Consider the following 20,038-nt stretch of genomic DNA (forward strand, 5'->3'; position numbering starts at 1 on the left):
GCTAGTTTAAGGATTGTTAAACATTTTTGTTGGTCTTGAGCATCTCTAGGCGATATAATGCCTGGCACAAAGTAGGTACGTAGAAATATTTGTGGAATTTATGAATATGTCGTCAGTTAAATGGGCTGAATTATAATCTCAGCTGACTTGCTTGTTCATGTTTCATTTCTCCTGCATATTCTGGTGGTATTTGTCAGGTCTTTAAATTTTATCTAGTAAAGAACATCAAAAATATGTTATAAACATATCCCTATACTTCAAGTCGAAATGTAGAGAGTATTATTTATATATTCTAATTGGCCTCACAGCAATTTGTCCAGTTCTCTATTATAGCAGTAATCTACTGTATTGAATTTTGTTTGCCTCTCTCTCTGAATAGTCTGTGAGTTCCTTCAGGGTTGGGATCATCTCTTATAGATCTTTACACCGTTGGCCCTCTGTCTCCACGAGTTGCAGCATCTGTGGATATGGAGGGCTGACTATAGGACTTGAGCATCCGAGGTTTTTGGTGTCTGCGGGGGTGTGGGGGCGTCCTGGAACCAATACCATGCAGATACTGTGAGATCACAGCTCATCCTGTACCTATCATGGGGTCTGGCAACAATGTCTGTTCAAAGAATATATACATGATATGATAAAGTGCAGTGAAAAGAAAAGAGTGAGTTACCACCACCCCCAGAGAAGCCTCATCTGATTCCTGTAAAATATACTCATTTCCCTTTGCTGTTTTCAGTCACTGAGTCGTGTCCGACTTTTTGCAACCCCATGGACTGTAGCACACCAGGCTTCCCTGTCCTTCACTATCTCCCAGAGTTTGCTCAAACTCATATCCTTTGAGTTGATGTCATCCAACCATCTCATCTCACTTCCTTTAGAAAAACACAATTCTTACCCTAACTCTGTAGAATTTAGCTCCTTGAATTCAAATTGTATATAAAGCCCTTAATGAACTGGAACAAAGTCCCTGGTGGCCCAGTGGTAAAGACTCCACCTTCAGTGCAGGAGATGCGGGTTCTATGCCTGGGTCGGGAAGATCTCCTGGAGAAGCGAATGGCAACCCACTCCAGTATTCTTGCCTGGGAAATCCCATGGACAGAGAGGCCTGGTGGGCTACAGTCAATGGGGTCGCAAACACTAAACTTAGGGACTAAACCACCACCAATGAGCTGAAACAACAGTAGTCTCATCCCAAGCAGGCCTGGTAAATGATGTTATTGTTAGTGCGTGTTAGTCGCTCAGTTATGTTGAATTTTTTGTGCTCCCATGGGCTGCAACCCACTGGGCTCCTCTGTCCATGGAATTCTCCAAGCAAGAATATGGGAGTGGGTGGCCATTCCCTTCTCCAGGGAATCTTCCCAACACAGGGATAGAATCTGGTCTCCTGCATTGCAGGCAGATTCTTTACCATCTGAGCCACCGCCAGTAAGTGATCACTAAGATATACAGATGACACCACCCTCATGGCAGAAAGTGAAGAACTGAAGAGCCTCTCGATGAAAGTGAAAGAGGATAGTGAAAAAGCTGGCTTAAAGCTCAACATTCAGAAAACTAAGATCATGGCATCCAGTCCCATCACTTCATGGAAAATAAATGGGGAAAACAGTGGAAACAGTGACTGACTGTTTTTCTGGGCTCCAAAATCACTGCAGATGGTGATTGCAGCCATGAAATTAAGACGCTTACTCCTTGGAAGGAAAGTTATGACAAACCTAGACAGCATATTAAAAAGCAGAGACATTACTTTGCCAACAAAGGTCCCTCTAGTCAGAGTTATGGTTTTTCCAGTGGTCATGTATGGATGTGAGAGTGGGACTATAAAGAAAGCTGAGCACTGAAGAATGGATGCTTTTGAACTGTGGTGTTGGAGAAGACTCTTGAGAGTCCCTTGGACTGAGAGGAGATCCAACCAGTCCATCCTAAAGGGGACCAGTCGTGCATGTTCATTGGAAGCACTGATGTTAAGCTGAAACTCCAATATTTTGGCCACCTGATGCGAAGAGCTGATTCACTGGAAAAGGCCCTAATGCTGGGAAAGATTGAGAGAAGGAGAAGGGGACGACAGAGGATGAGATGGTTAGATGGCATTACTGATTCCATGGACACAAGTTTGAGTAAACTCCGGGAGTTGGCGCTGGACAGGGAAGCCTGGCGTGCTGCAGTCCATGGGGTCGCAAACAGTTGGACACGACTGAGCGACTGAACTGACTGAAGAACTGGGAACTGAGCTTCCAGGGACTGAGACTTGCAAGATGGACCCAGACTGCTCCAGCTCCCAGGGGGTCGGTGTGAGCCCTGATCAACCCACCCGGCCGCAGGATCGAGGTCTTCAGCCTTCTCCCCCAGGGGAGCCTCTGCAGGCCTCCCCAGCCTTCCTCATATCCTCTCCTGCGCAGACCCCAGTCTGCCCGCACCTCCCCCTCAGGGTGTCCTCGTCCCCCACACCCGCTCCCATGGAGACCCCCTCTGCCCCCGTTTCCCCGCTCAGGGTGTCCCCGCCCCCGACCCGCCCCCCACCCCTCCGACTTCTCCTCGGGGACCCTCCGCCCTCCGGACGTCCCCACCCCCTCAAACACAACTTCCGCTTGCGCCCCCTCCCCACAGGGCGAACTTCCGGTGGGCGCCCCCCTCCCCGCAGGCGGGACTTCCGTCCGCGCCCCCCTCCCCTCGCCGCGGCGTCGCGTCCTCCGGCCTGAGGCGAGCCTTGGGCGCGTGCTCTCGCGCTTTCCGGGCCGGGCCCGCGGGCAGCAGCGGCGCCGAGGCGGCAGCGGCGGCGGCGGCGGCGTGCGGAGGCAGCAGCCCGCGCTCCACCCCATCCCGCCGGCCCTCCTGCCCCTCCTCCTCCGGCTTCTCGTCGTCGGTCGCTCGGCCCGAGCTGCGAGCGGCAAGATGGCGGCGCCCAGGCCGCCGCCCGGCAGGCTGTCGGGCGTCATGATGCCCGCGCCCATCCAGGACCTGGAGGCTCTCCGCGCGCTGACGGCGCTCTTCAAAGAGCAGCGGAATCGGTAACCGCGCGGGCGTCAGGGGCGGCCCGGCGGGGCTGGTGGGAGCGGGGCGGCGGCGCCCCCTCCTCCCGGGGCGGCGGCGGGTGGCAGCTCTGCGCCTCACCGGAGGGCCTCGGGCTGGGGGGCGGGGGTGACACCTGCTTCCCACTCGTCAGAACGGGCGTGAGGCCGGGCACAGGAAGGGGGACCGATCCCAGCGAGCCCTTCGCCGCCTCCTGCCTGTTGGGTTAGTTGAGCCGCGGTGATGGCGCCCGGGTAACGCGCAAGGTGGTCTCCTCGGCCTGGTTGGAACAGACTGGCAAGCCCCCAGAGGCAGCAGAACGTGCAGGTGGGGGAGACAGACGTTGCAGATGTGCGGGGTGGGAGACCGCGTCACTCCTTTCGTCCTGTGAGCCCAGGCTTTGCATCCCCAGTGGTAGCCCCGCTTTGCACCTTGGCCACTTCAGCCCCGACTCTGCCACAGAAGGGCCAGACCTCCGTTGTGTGAGGTGCCCAGGAGCCTGAAGATCTGGATTTGGCTCCTAGCCCTACAAGCGGTGCGTTATGGTGCCATTTCTGCAAGCTTTAAGATTTCCTGCCTAAAAATGGGAATGTAATACACGACTTCATTGCTAAATTGTACAGAGGGATAAATGAAATAAAGCACGTGAAAATACAAAGTACCTGATATCTCCAGTCAGTGCCTGTTTAATTTTGTTCTAGTCTTCTCTGGGCCTCAGTTTGTGTGTCTACTTAATAGGAATGAGGTTGGACAATACTTTCCTGGTGAGGTTGTTTGCAAGATTAAGTGAACTCATGCATATTAAGTCCTTGGCACATAGCTGACACATAGTATTAAATCAAGTTAGCTGATACTATACCTTCACACATTGATGGATGGTTCTCCGTAAGTGTGTTGTTGGGAAGCCCTGCTCTGGAATCGCAGAAGTATGTGCAAAGAGGAGAGGGAGTGTGGGAGAAGGCCAGATGGTCTTAGAGTTTCAGTCGGTCTGAGCACTTCTGCCCCAAATCACAGTGAGTGTCGAGCAATTCAAAGAGTGTCAAGAGCCCTGGGCACTGCTCCTGCCTTTTTGGGAGATGAGTTAATTGATGTGATACCTCAGAGAGATTTGTTGATTGTGTTAATGCTTAGGATATCTATACCATGATGGGCTCTCCTTCTAGTCAACCAGTCATCAGCCTTCATTGGGGACCTGCTCTGAAGCAGATTCTTTGCTAGGGCCGAAGGTGCAAAGATGAACGTGATTTCCCTTTTTTCAAGCAGGTTAGGGTAATTGCCGTGTAAACAAATTGTAAGAGGGTCTAGCCAAGAAGAGATGGTGGAGCTGGGGGAACTGTGGATCTGGTGGAGAGATTTGTGGGCTGGGAAAGGCCTTAGGTTACTATGACTTCTAGGCTTACAGATGAGAGGGCTAATTAGTAAGAACAGTATGTGCAGAGGAACAGTGTGCTGATTTTGCATGGTCTCTTGAGTTTAAATGAAATAACATAGATAAGGCATCTGGTACAGAGGACATAGTCAAATATCAAGTTCCTTTTTATAAGCTGAAGGATAAAATTCAAGGGCCTGAGCCAGTTTACAAGGCCTTTCCTGACTCTGCTTCCTGTGAGGGGAGTTTATGGGGAACCATGCTAGGAGATCAAACCGGTCAACCCTAAAGGAAATCAATCCTGAATATTCATTGGAAGGACTGATGCTGAAGCTCCAGTACTTTGGCCACCTGATGTGAATAGCTGACTTATTGGAAAAGACCCTGGTGCTGGGAAAGATTGAAGGCAGGAGGAGAAAGGGGCAGCAGGCGGTGAGATAGCGTCATCGACTCACTGGATATGAATTTGAGCACACTGCAGAGAGAGTGGAGGACAGAGGAACCTGGCATGCTGCAGTCCATGGGGTTCTAAAGAGACAAGTTAGCAACTGAACAGAACAACAGTGGGAGGTTCTTTTAAGGGCATGGCCTGGCAAATCTGTATATTAAATCTCTGGCTGCCTTTGTGAGAGATACATTAGGGTGAGGCTAGAGGCAGTTGACTTGATGGAGAAGCCCAAGAGAAAGAGAAAAGTGCCTGAATTTAGGGTATTGTCTGTGGTGATGGGTAGGGTAGATATTGAAACATCTTTACCAGATTGAATGGACAAGACTCAGGGACTGGTTGGATTGCTGGGGAAGAATGAGAAGAGGTGAAGGTGCATCCCATATTTGATTTGAGTTTTTCCTGGGGCTGGTGGGAACTCTGTTCTAGTTCAGGAAGAGTTGAAGGCCAGGAAAGGTGACCTGATGTGTAGGTCTTGGAATCAGGAGGCAGATAGTATGTGGTGGTGCAGAGAGCGCTTGATGAGGGTTTGTGAGGACAGGCTTCTGGTTCTGCCTCTGCTTCTCAGCATGTCTTTGAGCAAATCACTAGTTGCCCCTCAGAAGGGTCTCAGGGTTTCCAGAGGCCAGCTGCTCTGCGAAGATCCATCCAATGCTGATGGACCTAGAGGGAGGATGGGCGGAGGTGTCAGAGGCTGCATGGGACATAAAGTGAAGCAGAATGAGGCATCACAGTAGCAAACTGAAAAACACAAGATACAGCAGAATCATACTGAGGAAAGGAAGAAGGAATTTGACCTTTCCCCTTGAGCGTGGGCTGCATTTAGTGACTGGCTTTTAAATAACAGATGTGGGGGAAGTGACAGGGTGTGACTTCTGAGCACAGAAGGCCCTGAAGCTTCCTCATTGCTTTCTCTCTTGGATCGCTTGCTCCCAGAAAGCCATCTGCCATGTTATGAGGGCACTCAGGGGTCCACCTAGACAGGTCTGTGCGGTGAGGAACTGAGGCCTCCTGCCAGCAGCCGTGTGAGGACCATCCTGGAAGCAGATCCTTAGTCCCAGCCAAGCCCACAACTGTTTGTACAAGTTGATGAGGGACTCTGACCTGTATGAGACCTTGAATTGCTCAGTTTGGGGCTCATTTATTATGTAGCAATGTGCTTAGTCATTCATTTGTGTCCGACTGTGACTCCATGGACTGTAGCCCTGCCAGGCTCCTCTGTCCATGGGAATTCTCCAGGCAAGAACACTGGAGTGGGTTGCCATTATTTTCTCCAGGGGATTTTCCCAAACCGGAGATTGAACCCAGATCTCCTGCGTTGCAGGCGGATTCTTTGCTGTCTGAGCCACCAGGAAGCTCCCCTGTATTCGGTGTAAAGCCAGGTGATAACTTTACCTCCACTGTCCATGCAGCTGCTCACATGCGGCTATTGAAGTTAATCAGCAGTAAGTAAAATTAATCATTCCTTTCCTTGTCCCAGCCACATTTTCAGTACTAGTAGCCACACGTGGCTAATGGTACCTTCTCGGACCAGGAAGATACAGATTATTCCCATCATCACAGAAAGTTCTGTTGAGTAATGCTACTGTGTTTTTTTCTATAGGATTCTTGAGTATTCTTAAACTAGTATTAATGTTTGGGTACTGCTTTCCATAAATCTTCTCATGCTTAAACTGATACATTATTGTTCTTCCATCTGAAAAGCTTGTTGAGTAAAGTGAGCGTATCGTGTTCCTTGGGTCCCTAGCATCTAGCATACAGTCTGATAATTGTAGGTTCTTAACAAAGGCTTGTGGAATTACTGCTATTTGTGTAATCATTATTTATGCGGCTTCTCAGGTGGCTCAGCGGTAAAGATCTGCCTGCCAATGCAGGAGATGCAAGAGACTTGGGTTCCATCCCTGAATGGGAAAAATCCCCTGGAGAAGGAAATGGCAACCCACTCCAGTATTCTTGCCTGGCAGATCCCGTGGACGGAGGAGCCTGGTGGGCTACAGTCCATGGGGTCGCGCAGAGTCGGACACGACTGAGCACACACAGCACAGTTACTCATGGTGCGTGTGTAGTCTTTTTGTTCCATACTTGTATTGGTAAATTTTTTAAAGCTTCTGTCAGTGTGGGTTCTTTTAGTCAAAAGTATATTCCTGATTTCTTCCTTCTAGGCTTTGTGTATATTGTGTAACAGGGCAGATGCTTCCCTCCCCTCCATGCTTTGGAGGCCCTTTACCTTATAAATCCTATTTTCTTTTTTTTAAAGAAAGCACTTATTAAATTCTTCATACTATATAATTATTCATAGAGATTTCTTATTTATTCTCTGTCTTCTTCCAGAATGAAGGCCCATGAGGACAGAGGTAGTTGGCTTTTTTGTAATTACCCTGTTTGGAGCATGCTTTTTGAATTTGATGTCTTTGAACAGTTTAGGAAATTGTCAGCCAGTATTTCTTCAGCTGTTGCTTCTCTCTCATCCTTTCCTTTCCTTTCCTTCAAGGAATTTAATTACACATATGTTAAACCTTTCACTGTATTTTGTGTATCTCAAAGCCTCTTTTCTGTATTTCCGATTCTCTCTGAACTTTGGTTTGAAAATTTCCTCCTGTCTTCTCGTTCTCTGTTCTGGTTTTTGCTGTGTCTAATGTGTTGTCTATTGTATTCTTAGTTTCAGGCAGTTTTGAGTTTTGTAGAATTTCTATTTGATTTTTAAATGGATTGCTCTGTTGAAATTCATAGTCATCTACTTTCTTAAGCACATTAATTATGCTTATTTTAGAGAATGTGCCTGATAAGTATCTGTTGTCAGTTTCTGTCTTCTTGTGTGTAGTCATCTGGTCTTCTGGTCATTGAATGCTGAATGTCACATAAGGAATGTTAAGGCCATTTCCAAACTGTGTGCACGCTCCAAACCAAAATCAGTCTAAAAACAATTTCATTCAAAAAATGGTGGTAGAATAACTTGATATCTAAATGAAATAAAATGAACTTTGACCCATACCTTGTACCATTCACAAAAGTATTTCCACATGGATTGTAGACCTAAACATAAAATTTTAAACTATAAAATGTTTAAGATGGGAGAATATCTGTAATCTTGTGTGTAGGCAAATATTTCTTATCCAGGTCACAGATAATATTGACCTTTCAAGAAAAATTATCAAATTACACTTTATCAAAATTAAAAAAACTTCTGCCTATCGAAAGATACCAATAAGAAGATGGAAAAGGCAAGTCATAGACTGAAAATATTTACAACACATATACCTAATAAAGAATTTGCCTTAAAATATATAAAGTGCTCCTGAAACTCAGTAACAAAAGACAATCTGGTAAAAAAAATTGGGCAGAAAATAAATCTGGTTTAGAAAGGAAGATATATAAATGGCCAACAAATACATGGTAAAGTACACAACATCGTTAATCATGGAGAAAATGCAAATTAAAAACTCCACTCTATGCTCTTTAGGATGGCTTGTTACCAAAAAAAAGGAAAAAAATTGTTGGTAAGGATGTGGAAAATTTGGAACCCTTGCACATTGCTGGGGAGAATGTGAAAGGGTTCAGCTATTATGTAAAACAAATTTTGTGGTACCTCAGAAAGCTAAACGTAGAATACAGTCAAGCAGTTCCACTCCTAGGTATGTATGTACCTTGGAGGATTAAAAGCAAAAACTTAAACAGATACTTGTGGGCCCGTTTTCATTGAGGTATTATTCATAATAGCCAAAAGATGGAAACAACTCAAGTGTCCATCAACAGGTGAATGGCTACAATGTCATATGTACATACAGTGGAGTACTGTTTAGCCATAAGAAGGAATGAAGTACTGGTACATGCTGTAATGGGGTGAACCTTGAAAACATGCTAAGTGGAAGAAGCCAGACATAAAATGACCGATATTGTATGGTTCCACTTCTGTGAAGAACTAAGAATAGGCAAATTCATAGACAGAAAGGAGATTAGAGTTTACTCAGAATGCGGGGGAGGGAAGAGTTATTGTTTAATAGTTACAAATTTGTTTGGGATACTAAATTTTTGGAATCAGTGGTGAGGTTTGTACAACTATATGAATATAATTAAAGCCACTGAATTCTATACTGAAAAATGTTCAGAATGGAAAATTGTATATTATTGGTTGGTGCAAAAATAATTTGGTTTGGCATTGTTGAACTTTGTTGTTTGATATTGGAATACATTCTTAAATTGGTTGTGTTGTACATCATTTGAATACACATTTCTCACTTTATTTTTTTTCTAATGACATTACTTGCTATTTTATATTTATTTTAGACTGTGGAAATGATGTTAGACAAAAAGCAAATTCAAGTGATTTTTTTTTTTTTAATTCGAGTTCAAAATGTGTCGTAAAGCAGTGGAGACAACTGGCAACATCAACACATTTAGCCCAGGAACTGCTAACCAAACGTACAGTGCAGTGGTGGTTGGTTCAAGAAGTTTTGCAAAGGAGATGAGAGCCTTGAAGATGAGGAATGTAGTGGTAGGCCATTGAAAGGTGCCAATCACCAATTGAGAGCATTCATTGAAGCTGATCCTCTTACAACTACTCAAGAGGTTGCCAAAGAACGCAGCGTGGACCATTCTGTGGGCATTGGGCATTTGAAGCAAGTTAGAAAAGTGAAAAAGCTCACTAAATGGGTGCCTCAGGAGCTGACCGAAAATAATAAAGTGGTCGTTTTGAGGTGTTGTCTTCTCTTACTCTATGCAGTGGCAACAAAGTATTTCTCAATCAGATTGTGATGTGTGATGACAAGTGGATTTTATGTAACAGCTGGTGTCGACCAGCTCAGTAGTTGAACCAAGAAGAAGCTCCAGAGCACTTCCCAAAGCCACACTTGCAGCAGAAAAGGTCATGGTCCCTGTTTGGTGGTCTGCTGCCCATCTGATCCCCTACAGCTTTCTGAATCCCAGGGAAACCGTTACATCTGAGAACTGTGCTCGGAAAACCGATGAGATGCACTGAAAACGCAACGCCTGCTTTGGCGTTGGTCAGCAGAGGGGGCCCAGTTCCTCCCACGACTCTGCCTGATCCATATCGCACAGCCAGTGCTTCACAAGTTGAGTGAACTGGGCTATGAAATTTTGCCTCATCCGCCGTACTCACCTGACGTTTTGCCAGTTGACTACCTCTTCTTCACCCGACCTTCTGCCGATTGACTACCACTTCTTCAAGCATCTTGACAACTTTCTGCAAGGAAAACATTTCCACAACCAGCAGGAGGCAGAAGATGCTTTCCAAGAGTTCGTCGAATCCTGAAGTACAGATTTTTATGCTACAGGAATAAACATTTCTCATTGGTAAAAATGTGTTGATTGTAATGGTTCCTATTTTGATTAATAAAGATGTTTGACCCTACTTAAAATGATTTACAATTCACAGTCCGAAACTGCTCTTACTTTTTTCTAACCTAATACATACATGCTACTGTCACCAAGTCACTTCAGTCATGTCCGACTCTTTGTGACCCTGTGGACTATGGCCCACCAGGCTCCTCTGTCCATGGAATTCTCCAGGCAAGCATACTGGAGTGGATTGCCATTATCTCCTCCAGGGGATCTTCTCTATCCAGGGATCATACCCACATCTCTTATGTCTCCTGCTTTGGCAGGCAGGTTCTTTACTACTAGCACCACCTGGGAAGCCCTTAATGCATACATATTTTACCATAATTAAGAAGTTAATGTAATATACCAAAATTGATAAAATTATGTAGTTTAAATGAATGAATTGTATGCTTTGTTTGGTTATGTCTCAGTAAAACTGTTATAAACTAGTAAAACCATAATGAGATACCTCTGCAGACTCATTAGGTTTGCTGGAATTAAGACGACTGACAGCTTTTGGTGAGGATGTGGAGCAGCTGGGGGTCTCGTCGATTGCTGGTGGGAGCGTGGATGGTGCAGCCGCTTTGGGAAACGCTTTGACGGTTTTTTATAAAGTTAAACATACTTCTGCCTATAACCCTAGGTATTTATCTTAGGATATATGTCCACACAACATGTGAAAGAGTGCTTGTAGCAGCTTTATTGATAATAGCCAAGTATTAGAACCTACTGAAATGTCTGTCAGTGGGAGGATGACTAAACTGCCTGGTAATTGAATGACCCCCCAGTATACATAACAGTGTGGATGGATCTCAGAATGCGCTGAGTGAAGGAAGCCAGACAAAGACTGCATACTCTGTGGGTCTGTGCAGTTCCACGGAGCTGACCTTCTCTGTATCACTGGCTGGTAATGAAGGCATGAACAGTGGTTGTCGCAGGAGGCTGGGGATTGACTGGGAAGGAGCATTAGGGAACTTTCTGAAGTGAGGGAAACATGCTCTCGCCAGATGGGTTGCCTGGATTTGACTTACTTATGAAACCCTAGCCATCTGTGTAATTCACTGTCCATTATATCTGTTTTCTGTGTGTAAAATTATTCTTCTCCCTGCCATGCCCAGAAGAACTTAACTTGAGCTGAATCTCAGCCAGCATGGTGGAAGGACTTTGTGGAAATGTCACTGGTCTTTTCTGCTTCCTAGTTGAGAATTACCATTGATAAAACAATGTTTCTGAATTGTCAAATTTCCTCCAAGAAGAGAAGAGGGAACTGATACATTCAGAGTGAGTCAGGTGTTGATCCATGTGTTCCTTCATGCCAGACAGTGCTCTCTCTGTATTTCCAGAGCCTGAGATGGGCTGAGGTGACTGATACTCATGAAGTGCTGGGGACCAAATCTAGGAAAAAAGGAAAGTAATCCTGGAAGGGCACGGGCAGTAACGTGGCTCTGGAGAGTTCAGCTCCTTGTCCACTGAAGAGTGCAGTGGAAGGGTGCTTTTGGAGTCTCACTGCGAAGTGATGTCATGCTGCTGGTGTGGGGCTGAGATCTCCTTCCTCAGGGTGGGGCGGCAGAGGTGGCTCGTCAGGACCTCTGGGTGAGACGAGTGGTTGTGCAGAGTGACAGAAATGGTTTTGTAAACAATTTGAGTTTGGGGAGTGTCTTCCTCACCCCCTTGAGATGTACTGGTATGAAATACTGATACCTTCTGGGACTCAGTGGGTTTCAGGGGTGAAAGGCTTTCATAAGGCATAGAGAAGCAAAAGGTAAGGGAGAAAAGGAGAGATATACCCATTTGAATGCAGAGTTCCAAACAATAGCAAGGAGAGATAAGAAAGCCTTCCTCAGTGATCAATGCAAAGAAATAGAGAAAAACCATCGAATGGGAAAGACCAGAGATCTCTTCAAGAACATCAGAAATACCAAGGTAACATTACTGCAAATATGGGCTCAATAAAGGACAGAAATAGTATGAACCTAACAGAAGCAGAAGATATTAAGAAGAGGTGGCAAGAATACACAGAACTCCACAAAAAAGATCTTCACAACCCAGATAATCACGATGGTGTGATCACTCACACTTACCTAGAGCCAGACATCCTGGAATGTGAAGTCAAGTGGGCCTTAGGAAGCATCACTATGAACAAAGCTAGTGAAGGTGATGGAACTCCAACTGAACTATTTCAAATCTTAAGAGATGATGCTGTGAAAGTGCTGCACTCAATATGTCAGCTAATTTGGAAAACTCAGCAGTGGCCACAGGACTGGAAAAGGTCAGTTTTCATTCCAATCCCAAAGAAAGGCAATGCCAAAGAATGCTCAAATGACCGCACAGTAGCACTCATCTCACATGCTAAAGTAATGTTCAAAATTCTCCAAGCCAGGCTCCAACAGTACATGAACTGTGAACTTCCAGATGTTCAAGCTGTATTTAGGAAAGGCAGGGGAACCAGAGATCAAATTGCCAGCATCCGTTGGATCATCAAAAAAGCAAGAGAATTCCAGAAAAACATCTGCTTTATTGACTATGCTAAAGCCTTTGACTGGGTGGGTCACAGCAAACTGTGGAAAATTCTTAGAGATGTGAATATCAGACCACCTTTCCTGCCTCTTGAGAAATCTGCATGTGGGTCAGGAAGCAACAGTTAGAACTGGACACGGAACAACAGACTAGTTCCAAACAGGAAAAGGAGTATGTCAAGGCTGTATATTGTCATCCTGCTTCTTTAACTTATATGCAGAGTACATCATGAGAAACGCTGGGCTAGATGAAACACAAGCTGGAATTAAGATTGCTGGGAGAAATATCAATAACCTCAGATATACAGAGGACATCACCCTTATGGCAGAAAGCAAAGAGGAACTGAAGAGCCTCTTGATGAAAGTGAAAGAGGAGAGTGAACAAATTGACTTAAAACTCAACATTCAGAACACTAAGATCATGGCCTCTGGTCCCATAACTTTGTGGCAAATAGATGGGTAAACATTGGAAACAGTGACAGACTTATTTTTCTGGGCTTCAAAATCACTGCAGATGGTGACTGCAGCCATGAAATTAAAAGACGGTTGCTCCTTAGAAGAAAAGTTATGACCAACCTAGCCAGCATATTAAAAAGCAGAGACATTACTTTGCCAACAGAGGTCCATCTAGTCAAAGCTATGGTTTTTTCAGTAGTCATGTATGAATGTGAGAATTGGACCATAAAGAATGCTGAATGCCAAAGAATGGATACTTTTGAACCGTGGTGTTGGAGAAGACTCTTGAGAGTCCCTTGGACAGCAAGGAGATCCAACCAGTCCATCCTAAAGGAAATCAGTCCTGAATATTCATTGGAAGGACTGATGTTGAAGCTGAAACTCCAATACTTTGGCCACCTGATGGAAAGAGCTGACTCATTTGAAAAGACCCTGATGTTGGCAAAGATTGAAGGCAAGAGGAGAAGGGGACGACAGAGGATGAGCTGGTTGGATGGCATCACTGACTCAATGGACCTGAGTTTGGGTAAACTCCAGGAGTTGGCGATGGACAGGGAGGCCTGCTGTGCTGCGGTTCTTGGGGTCACAAGGAGTCGGACACGACTGAGCAACTGAACTGAACTGAACTGAGATGAGTGCAGTTGTGCGGTCGTTTGAACATTCTTTGGCATTGCCTTTCTTTGGGATTGGAATGAAAACTGACCTTTTCCAGTCCTGTGGCCACTGCTGAGTTTTCCAAATTAGCTGACATATTGAGTGCAGCACTTTCACAGCATCATCTCTTAAGATTTGAAATAGTTCAGTTGGAGTTCCATCACCTTCACTAGCTTTGTTCATAGTGATGCTTCCTAAGGCCCACTTGACTTCACATTCCAGGATGTCTGGTTCTAGGTGAGTGATCACACCATCGTGGTTATCTGGGTTATGAAGATCTTTTTTGTGGAGTTCTTCTGTGTATTCTTGCCACCTCTTCTTAATATCTTCTGCTTCTGTTAGGTCCATACCATTTCTGTCCTTTATTGAGTCCATCTTTGCAGTAAATGTTACCTTGGTATTTCTGATGTTCTTGAAGAGATCTCTGGTCTTTCCCATTCAATTGTTTTCCTCTATTTCTTTGCATTGATCACTGAGGAAGGCTTTCTTATCTCTCCTTGCTATTCTTTGGAATTCTGCATTCAAATGGATATATTTTTCCTTTTCTCGTTTGCCTTTTGCTTCTCTTCTTTTCTCAGCTATTTGTAAGTCCTCTTCAGACAAACATTTTGCCTTTCTGCATTTCTTTTTCTTGGGAATGGTCTTGATCACTGCCTCCTGTACAATGTCACAAACCTCCGTCCATCGTTCTTCAGTCTGTCTGTCTGTCAGGTCTAATTCCTTGAATTTATTTGTCACTTCCACTGTATAATCATAAGGGATTTGATTTAGGTCATACTGAATGGTCTAGTGGTTTTCCCACTTTCTTCAGTTTAACTGTGAATTTGGCAATAAGGCGTTCATGATCGGAGTCACAGTCAGCTCCTGGTCTTGTTTTTGCTGACTGTATAGAACTTCTCCATCTTTGGCTGCAAAGAATATAATTAATCTGATTTCGGTATTGACCATCTGGTGATGTCCATGTGTAGAGTCTTCTCTTGTGTTGTTGGAGGAGAGTGTGTACTCAGACCTGTGCGTTCTCTTAGCAAAACTGTTGGCCTTTGCCCTGCTGCCCCAGAAGGGTATGACTGCGCAGCGGTGGATGTGCTGGGTAGTGGCTCTTTGTTTCGCTCTCCAGTCTCCTTCCTCCCCCCCCCCCCCCCCCCCCGTCTCCGTGTTACCTGGTATGTTATACGCTCTATACGCTTCAGTTTGCGTCTTTAATTTTTGCTCTGTTTTTGAGTGCTACCAGTTTTCATACATAGAGAGCTAGATCATTAACTTCAACTATTGTAGAGTGTACGGTCATAAGATTACATCATCATTTATGTACCTTTTCTTACTGTTGGGCATTTGGATTTGTCTTTAATTTTTGGTAACTCCAACAGCACTGTAGAGACCATCTTTATAAATGCCTCCTTGTATACCTGAGCTGTTGAGTTTTTTCTCCAAAGTGGAATTTGAGGTAGGAACTTGGGTGAAGTAATTTAACGGTAGGCAAGCCCCAGCAATCAGAAGTGTGGGAGAGGGGAAGCTAGGTGTGGAAGGAGAGATAGCTGACGTAAGGATGCCGTATTCAGTGGCGGCTGTTGCAGGCAGCGGGGGCTCAACCCTGCTGGGGATCCCTGGGGGAGGCAGCTCTGAATTGTCTGAGCACAGGGGTCGTGAGAGTTGCCCCTTGGGTCATAAACTAGATGGGCCAAGGGTGTGCGATGAGGGACACCATGAGCGTTACCACAGTCTGCTCTTCTCCTGAGGCCTCTTGCCTGACACTGTCCGCTCAGTCTCCGACTCGTGGAGGCCAAAGCTGTTCGGAGTCTTAAGGAAGAGGCCTCACAGGCGTGTTGGAGCAGTGAGTCCAGTCCCTCTGGTGCAGCTTGTCTTGAGGCCGTTAGTGGACAGTCAGCTCCAGACTCCAGCTTCCAGTCTGATCTTCCACGACTTTCCAGCATGTCCCTGGGCTCTGATGCCGAGGGGGCTGAGCCCTGGGTGGCCTTGCTCTTGTCAGCGTGTGGTTGCTGCTGCTGCCTGTTTGTTGTTATCCCTGGACACAGAGGAGCCAACAGACAGCCCGTCCAACCCTGAGTTCAGACCCACTCCTCCCTGCCCCCCGCATGTCATCGCAGCCCTGGCTCTGCATGCTAATCAGGGGCGTTACTCCTCCAGTGTCGGCACGTCTTCTTGGCCTGCTGGTTTGCTAGCTTGAGAATCTCAAAGTGCTTGTTCTGTGGGTCTACTCTGAGGCACCCCGATCCTTGTTGTGCTCCCTGATGGAGTTCTGTGTCCTTGACTCGGGCTTGGCCCAGCACCGTCTAGAGTTGCAAGGTTGGGAAGCACACACTCTGAGGGGTTGTCACAGAGAGTGCTGAGGAAAGGCCGGATTTTCCTAGGGTTAGAGTTTCTCTGTGAACTTTTAGTTTGCTGGTTCACCTTGAGAGATTTGTTGCGTTTTCTGCCTTTCGGGGCTCACTCTTCCCTGTATAATCATGTTGCCCTTTCCTCTGCCTTCTTCCCCAGTGACCCAAGCCTAAGGCCAGGCCTTCCTTCTATTGACTATTTGTATCCTAGTGATACTGGGAGCTCGTGTAACTGGTCACCATGCTGGCCAGCATCATGGGCCAGGTCCCGTCTCTGAAGTTCCTGGCTCCCTCCTGATGTTGGAGGTGCACAGCTTTGCATGTGACCCACACGTAGGGCTGCACTGCTTGTGTGTGGGGTCAGTCGTGTCCGACTCTTTGCGACCCCATGGACTGCAACCCATCAGGCTCCTCTATCCATGGGATTCTCCAGGCGAGAGTACAGTAGAGGGTTGCCGTGTCCTTCATCCAGGAGCTCTTACTGACTCAGGGATTGAACCCGGGTCTCCTTCACCTCCTACATTGGCAGGCAGAGTCTTTACTACTAAGCCACCTGGGAAGCCCAAGGCTGCACTGAGTCTGGCTCTTTCCTTCTCTTTCCAGATGCCAGTCACCCTGTCTTGACACTGATTGTCCCATAGCGGCTCTGATCACCACAAGGTGGAGTGGTCTCCATCGTGCCGCAGTTGAGTTGCAGATGACCTTAGATCTTCTGCCTTATGACCTGGGTGCTTCTGCCTTACGTTCCTCTTACCCCTTTCAGAGAATTGCAGTAGAGTATTGTGATCACTTAATCACCTACCTATCCACTAGAATGAGCCCAAACCTGAGGGCAGGCTTCTTACACCTCTGTGTCCTCAGGGCCTCCTTTAATACCTAGCACAGAATGAGCCCTTGGTTGTGTTATTATTACTTCCTTAAATAGTTAATTTCCTGGAGTCAGCATAGGAAGGGCTCTGGCAAGAGAGGTATAAAGCATCAGATGTGACAGAGGGTCGCAGAGGTCAGATATGTTTTGGTGTCCCTCATTGCTTGCATGAAGACGTAGACTAACATTCATAGGGAAAAGGACTGTTGAACACTTGAGAGGCCGGCATAATGTAGAACTTGGAATAAACCAGTCATCTGCGTGTACACAGGCTTTCCCCAAACACAACTGAGCCTCTGGCCAGCAAGTCTTTGGCTGCACCAGAGACAACAGCCGAAACAAACAAACAAAACCCACAACACAGAACAAGCCCCCTTCAGACCCCCATGAGTTGTCAGCTTAGTGCAGGGCCGCATGCTATCTTGACTCAACCATGACTCAGATCAGCTGTGCTGAGAGAGAACGTCAATTATGCAGCGCTATAAACAGAACTGTGTGGAGTGTGGTGACAGTTCCCTTTATTTTTACCTGTGCCATGAGCTGGACTGCCATGCGGAACCACTCGGTAAGGTGTTCTGACTCAGCTTCAAAATACAGATGTGGTCAGTGTGAGCCACCCCGCACATCCAATTATCTTAAATGGACAAAGCAGACAGGAAGAAGTTTGAGCCAGCAAATCAAAATAAATAAGGTTAGAATGGTGACCCACTGTGCCCTCAGAGGAGAGTTTCTCAGCTCTTTTCATCCTCCTAGTCTTTTGTAGTGGTCCCTGGACCAGAGGGTGTGGTCACTGGACTGTGGGCAAGGACACTCATTCAAAGGCAGAGGAACCCTGGGGCCCACTGCAGGCTGAGTCACCCTCTGACGGCCACAAGCGCAGAGAAGTCCCGTTAGAGCCAAGAGTGTAATGGAGCGTGACTGAGCGCAGACCTTAGCCGGGGCTGCGCTGCGCACAGGTGACCCGACCCCCTCACCGGGAGCTGGTTACTGTTGCTGTGCCGCGGGGGGCCCGCCCCCAAGCAGCCAGCTGTCAGCGGGCCACCGCTCACGGTCCCGGTTCCCTCTCGGCCGTTGGTCGGGGCTGCATGAGACCGTCCCACAAGTAGCCAGTTGTCATTGAGCTACTGTTAGTGGTCCTGGTTCCACTGGGCGCCTTCTCTTAGCCAGGACCAGGAAGGATGAAACTTATGTCTTGGGACCTTGTCTTTTCTTGTCAGAACAGAGAATAACGTTCGTTTGGTAGATTTACAGGAGCATCGCTCCTGACTGTGACCTGACACCAAGAGGCTGGCAACAACTGACTGTGCCCCTCCCTCACCTTTCCTAGAAAAGGGCTTTGCTGAAAACTTGGGGTTGTTAAGGCGTGAGCCACCCATTTTCTTGCATTGCCCTCAATAAACCTGTCTCTGCTCCAGACTCTGACAGTTTTGGTATCGCCTGGCCTCTCTGTGCATTGGGAACGCAGGCTTGCATTTGGTAACAAAGACAGTTTGTAAGTGAGGGATCCACTTACGATGGCCACGGAGGAGTGTGTGTATGTAGCGCTTAGCAGGGTGCTGGGCACGGCATGAGCACAGCTAAGTACAAGTGGCTGTCATCCTCACTGAGAGTATTATAAAACTATCAAAAGTGATTAGATGGTTATACAGTGATATGATAGGAAAACTCAGAAACACGGAGACATCACTTGGCCCCAGGTTGACCTGTGGTTTCGGTGCCATTCAAAGTAAAATTTCAGCAGGGTTTTTGCTACACATTTACAAGCTGATTTTCTAATTAATATAGGAAACTAGGTTTTCTGTTACTCACTGGTTCCCTTAAGGCTTTGTATAGAACCTTTCTGACTCCTCCACTTTTAAAACCCTTCCCATGTGCAAGGGGCTTTCCTGATGGCTCAGTCAGTCAACAGTCTGCCAGCAATGTCGGAGGCTGTCTGCAGTGCAGGAAACCTGGGTTCCATCCCTGGGTCAGAAGATCCCCTGCAGTAGGCAATGGCAACCCACTCCAGGATTGTTGCCTGGAGAACCCCCATGGACAGAGGGGCCTGGTGGGCTACCTTCCATGGGGTTGACACGACTGAGTGACTAAACCACAACCATGTGCAAAATCCCCTGTGTCTTCAACCTCTCTGGACATTCTTGTCATCTTCTTGATCTAGGTGAAATAGGGCTCACTTCTAAGGACAAACCTTTCCCAGAATGTCCTTCAAGTGGGCTGTGTTCTCCCATATCCTGTGTATTGCTTAGCTTGAAGGTGTGTAGGTGTGAAGGTAACTGTCATTGCTGCTTTCAGAACTTTTTCCTCCATAATCCCTGCAACTTTCCATATCATGCCATCAGAGTGTATAGCTCATAGACAATCTCTTCTACTGTTAAAAGTTCAGGTTTTCACTCTCATCCCTTGAAGAATCTAACTGGTTCACTGTTGACTGCATTGCTTCTCCCGTCTCAAGTCTTGGCTATTGTAGTGTTTACACAGATGATCCTTTCATTACCCTGACCTTTTATTTCTTGACTTTGAACACCCCTCGCCTCCCCCGCTTCCCCCTGTCTAAGCACACATTGCGTGTGCTACCTAGGCCTTGTGACTAACCATGGCTGCATGCCCTCCGCAGTCTTGATTCCGAGAGTCCCGCTTTGACTGCCTGTTCTATCTTGTCTCTCTCTGGGTCCCCTCCTCCATCAAGTCTTCAGCTCCCCGCTGGACCCGCGGTCTGTTGATCCTGCTCCTTCCTATTCTCTGTCCCTTCTGTTCCTTATAGTCACGCATCCCTTAAATCCAGGTTAGACCTGTGGATCAGTGGTCAAGCATTTCCTTGTGTACATTCTCACTTGCCGCCTCCTCTTTGCCACACTCTGCTGGCGAAACTCCAGCTCTAGTTAAATCCAATTTGCTGCTGCTTTTGCACTTGCACCCAAACAACTGAACGAGGATGAAGAACAGCGCGACAACATGCTGATTGGTCTTTCTGTAACTGATGACCACTGACTTTGTGTAGGGATTTAGTGCCTTTGCCCTGGTCCGTTTGACCCTTCCGCTTTCCTTGTCAGCTGG

The 20,038-nt window shown here is 46.7% G+C and overlaps 1 protein-coding gene across 2 annotated transcripts in view; it reads left to right on the forward strand.

Moving 5' to 3' along the window:
* Window positions 1-2,653: 2,653 nt before the first annotated feature.
* ATXN10 (ataxin 10) overlaps window positions 2,654-20,038 on the forward strand; it is a 138,985-nt gene continuing 121,600 nt past the window's right edge. The window contains exon 1 of one of the 2 annotated variants that reach the window (XM_065945291.1): window positions 2,654-3,002. In XM_065945291.1, the coding sequence (XP_065801363.1) occupies window positions 2,887-3,002 (116 nt within the window). In that variant the 5' untranslated portion in view covers window positions 2,654-2,886. The remainder of the gene's footprint in view (window positions 3,003-20,038) is intronic. The other variant, XM_065945285.1, reaches the window with a different exon arrangement.

Source organism: Muntiacus reevesi, chromosome 1 (genome assembly GCF_963930625.1).
Source record: "Muntiacus reevesi chromosome 1, mMunRee1.1, whole genome shotgun sequence".
NCBI classification, from domain to species: Eukaryota; Metazoa; Chordata; class Mammalia; order Artiodactyla; family Cervidae; genus Muntiacus; species Muntiacus reevesi.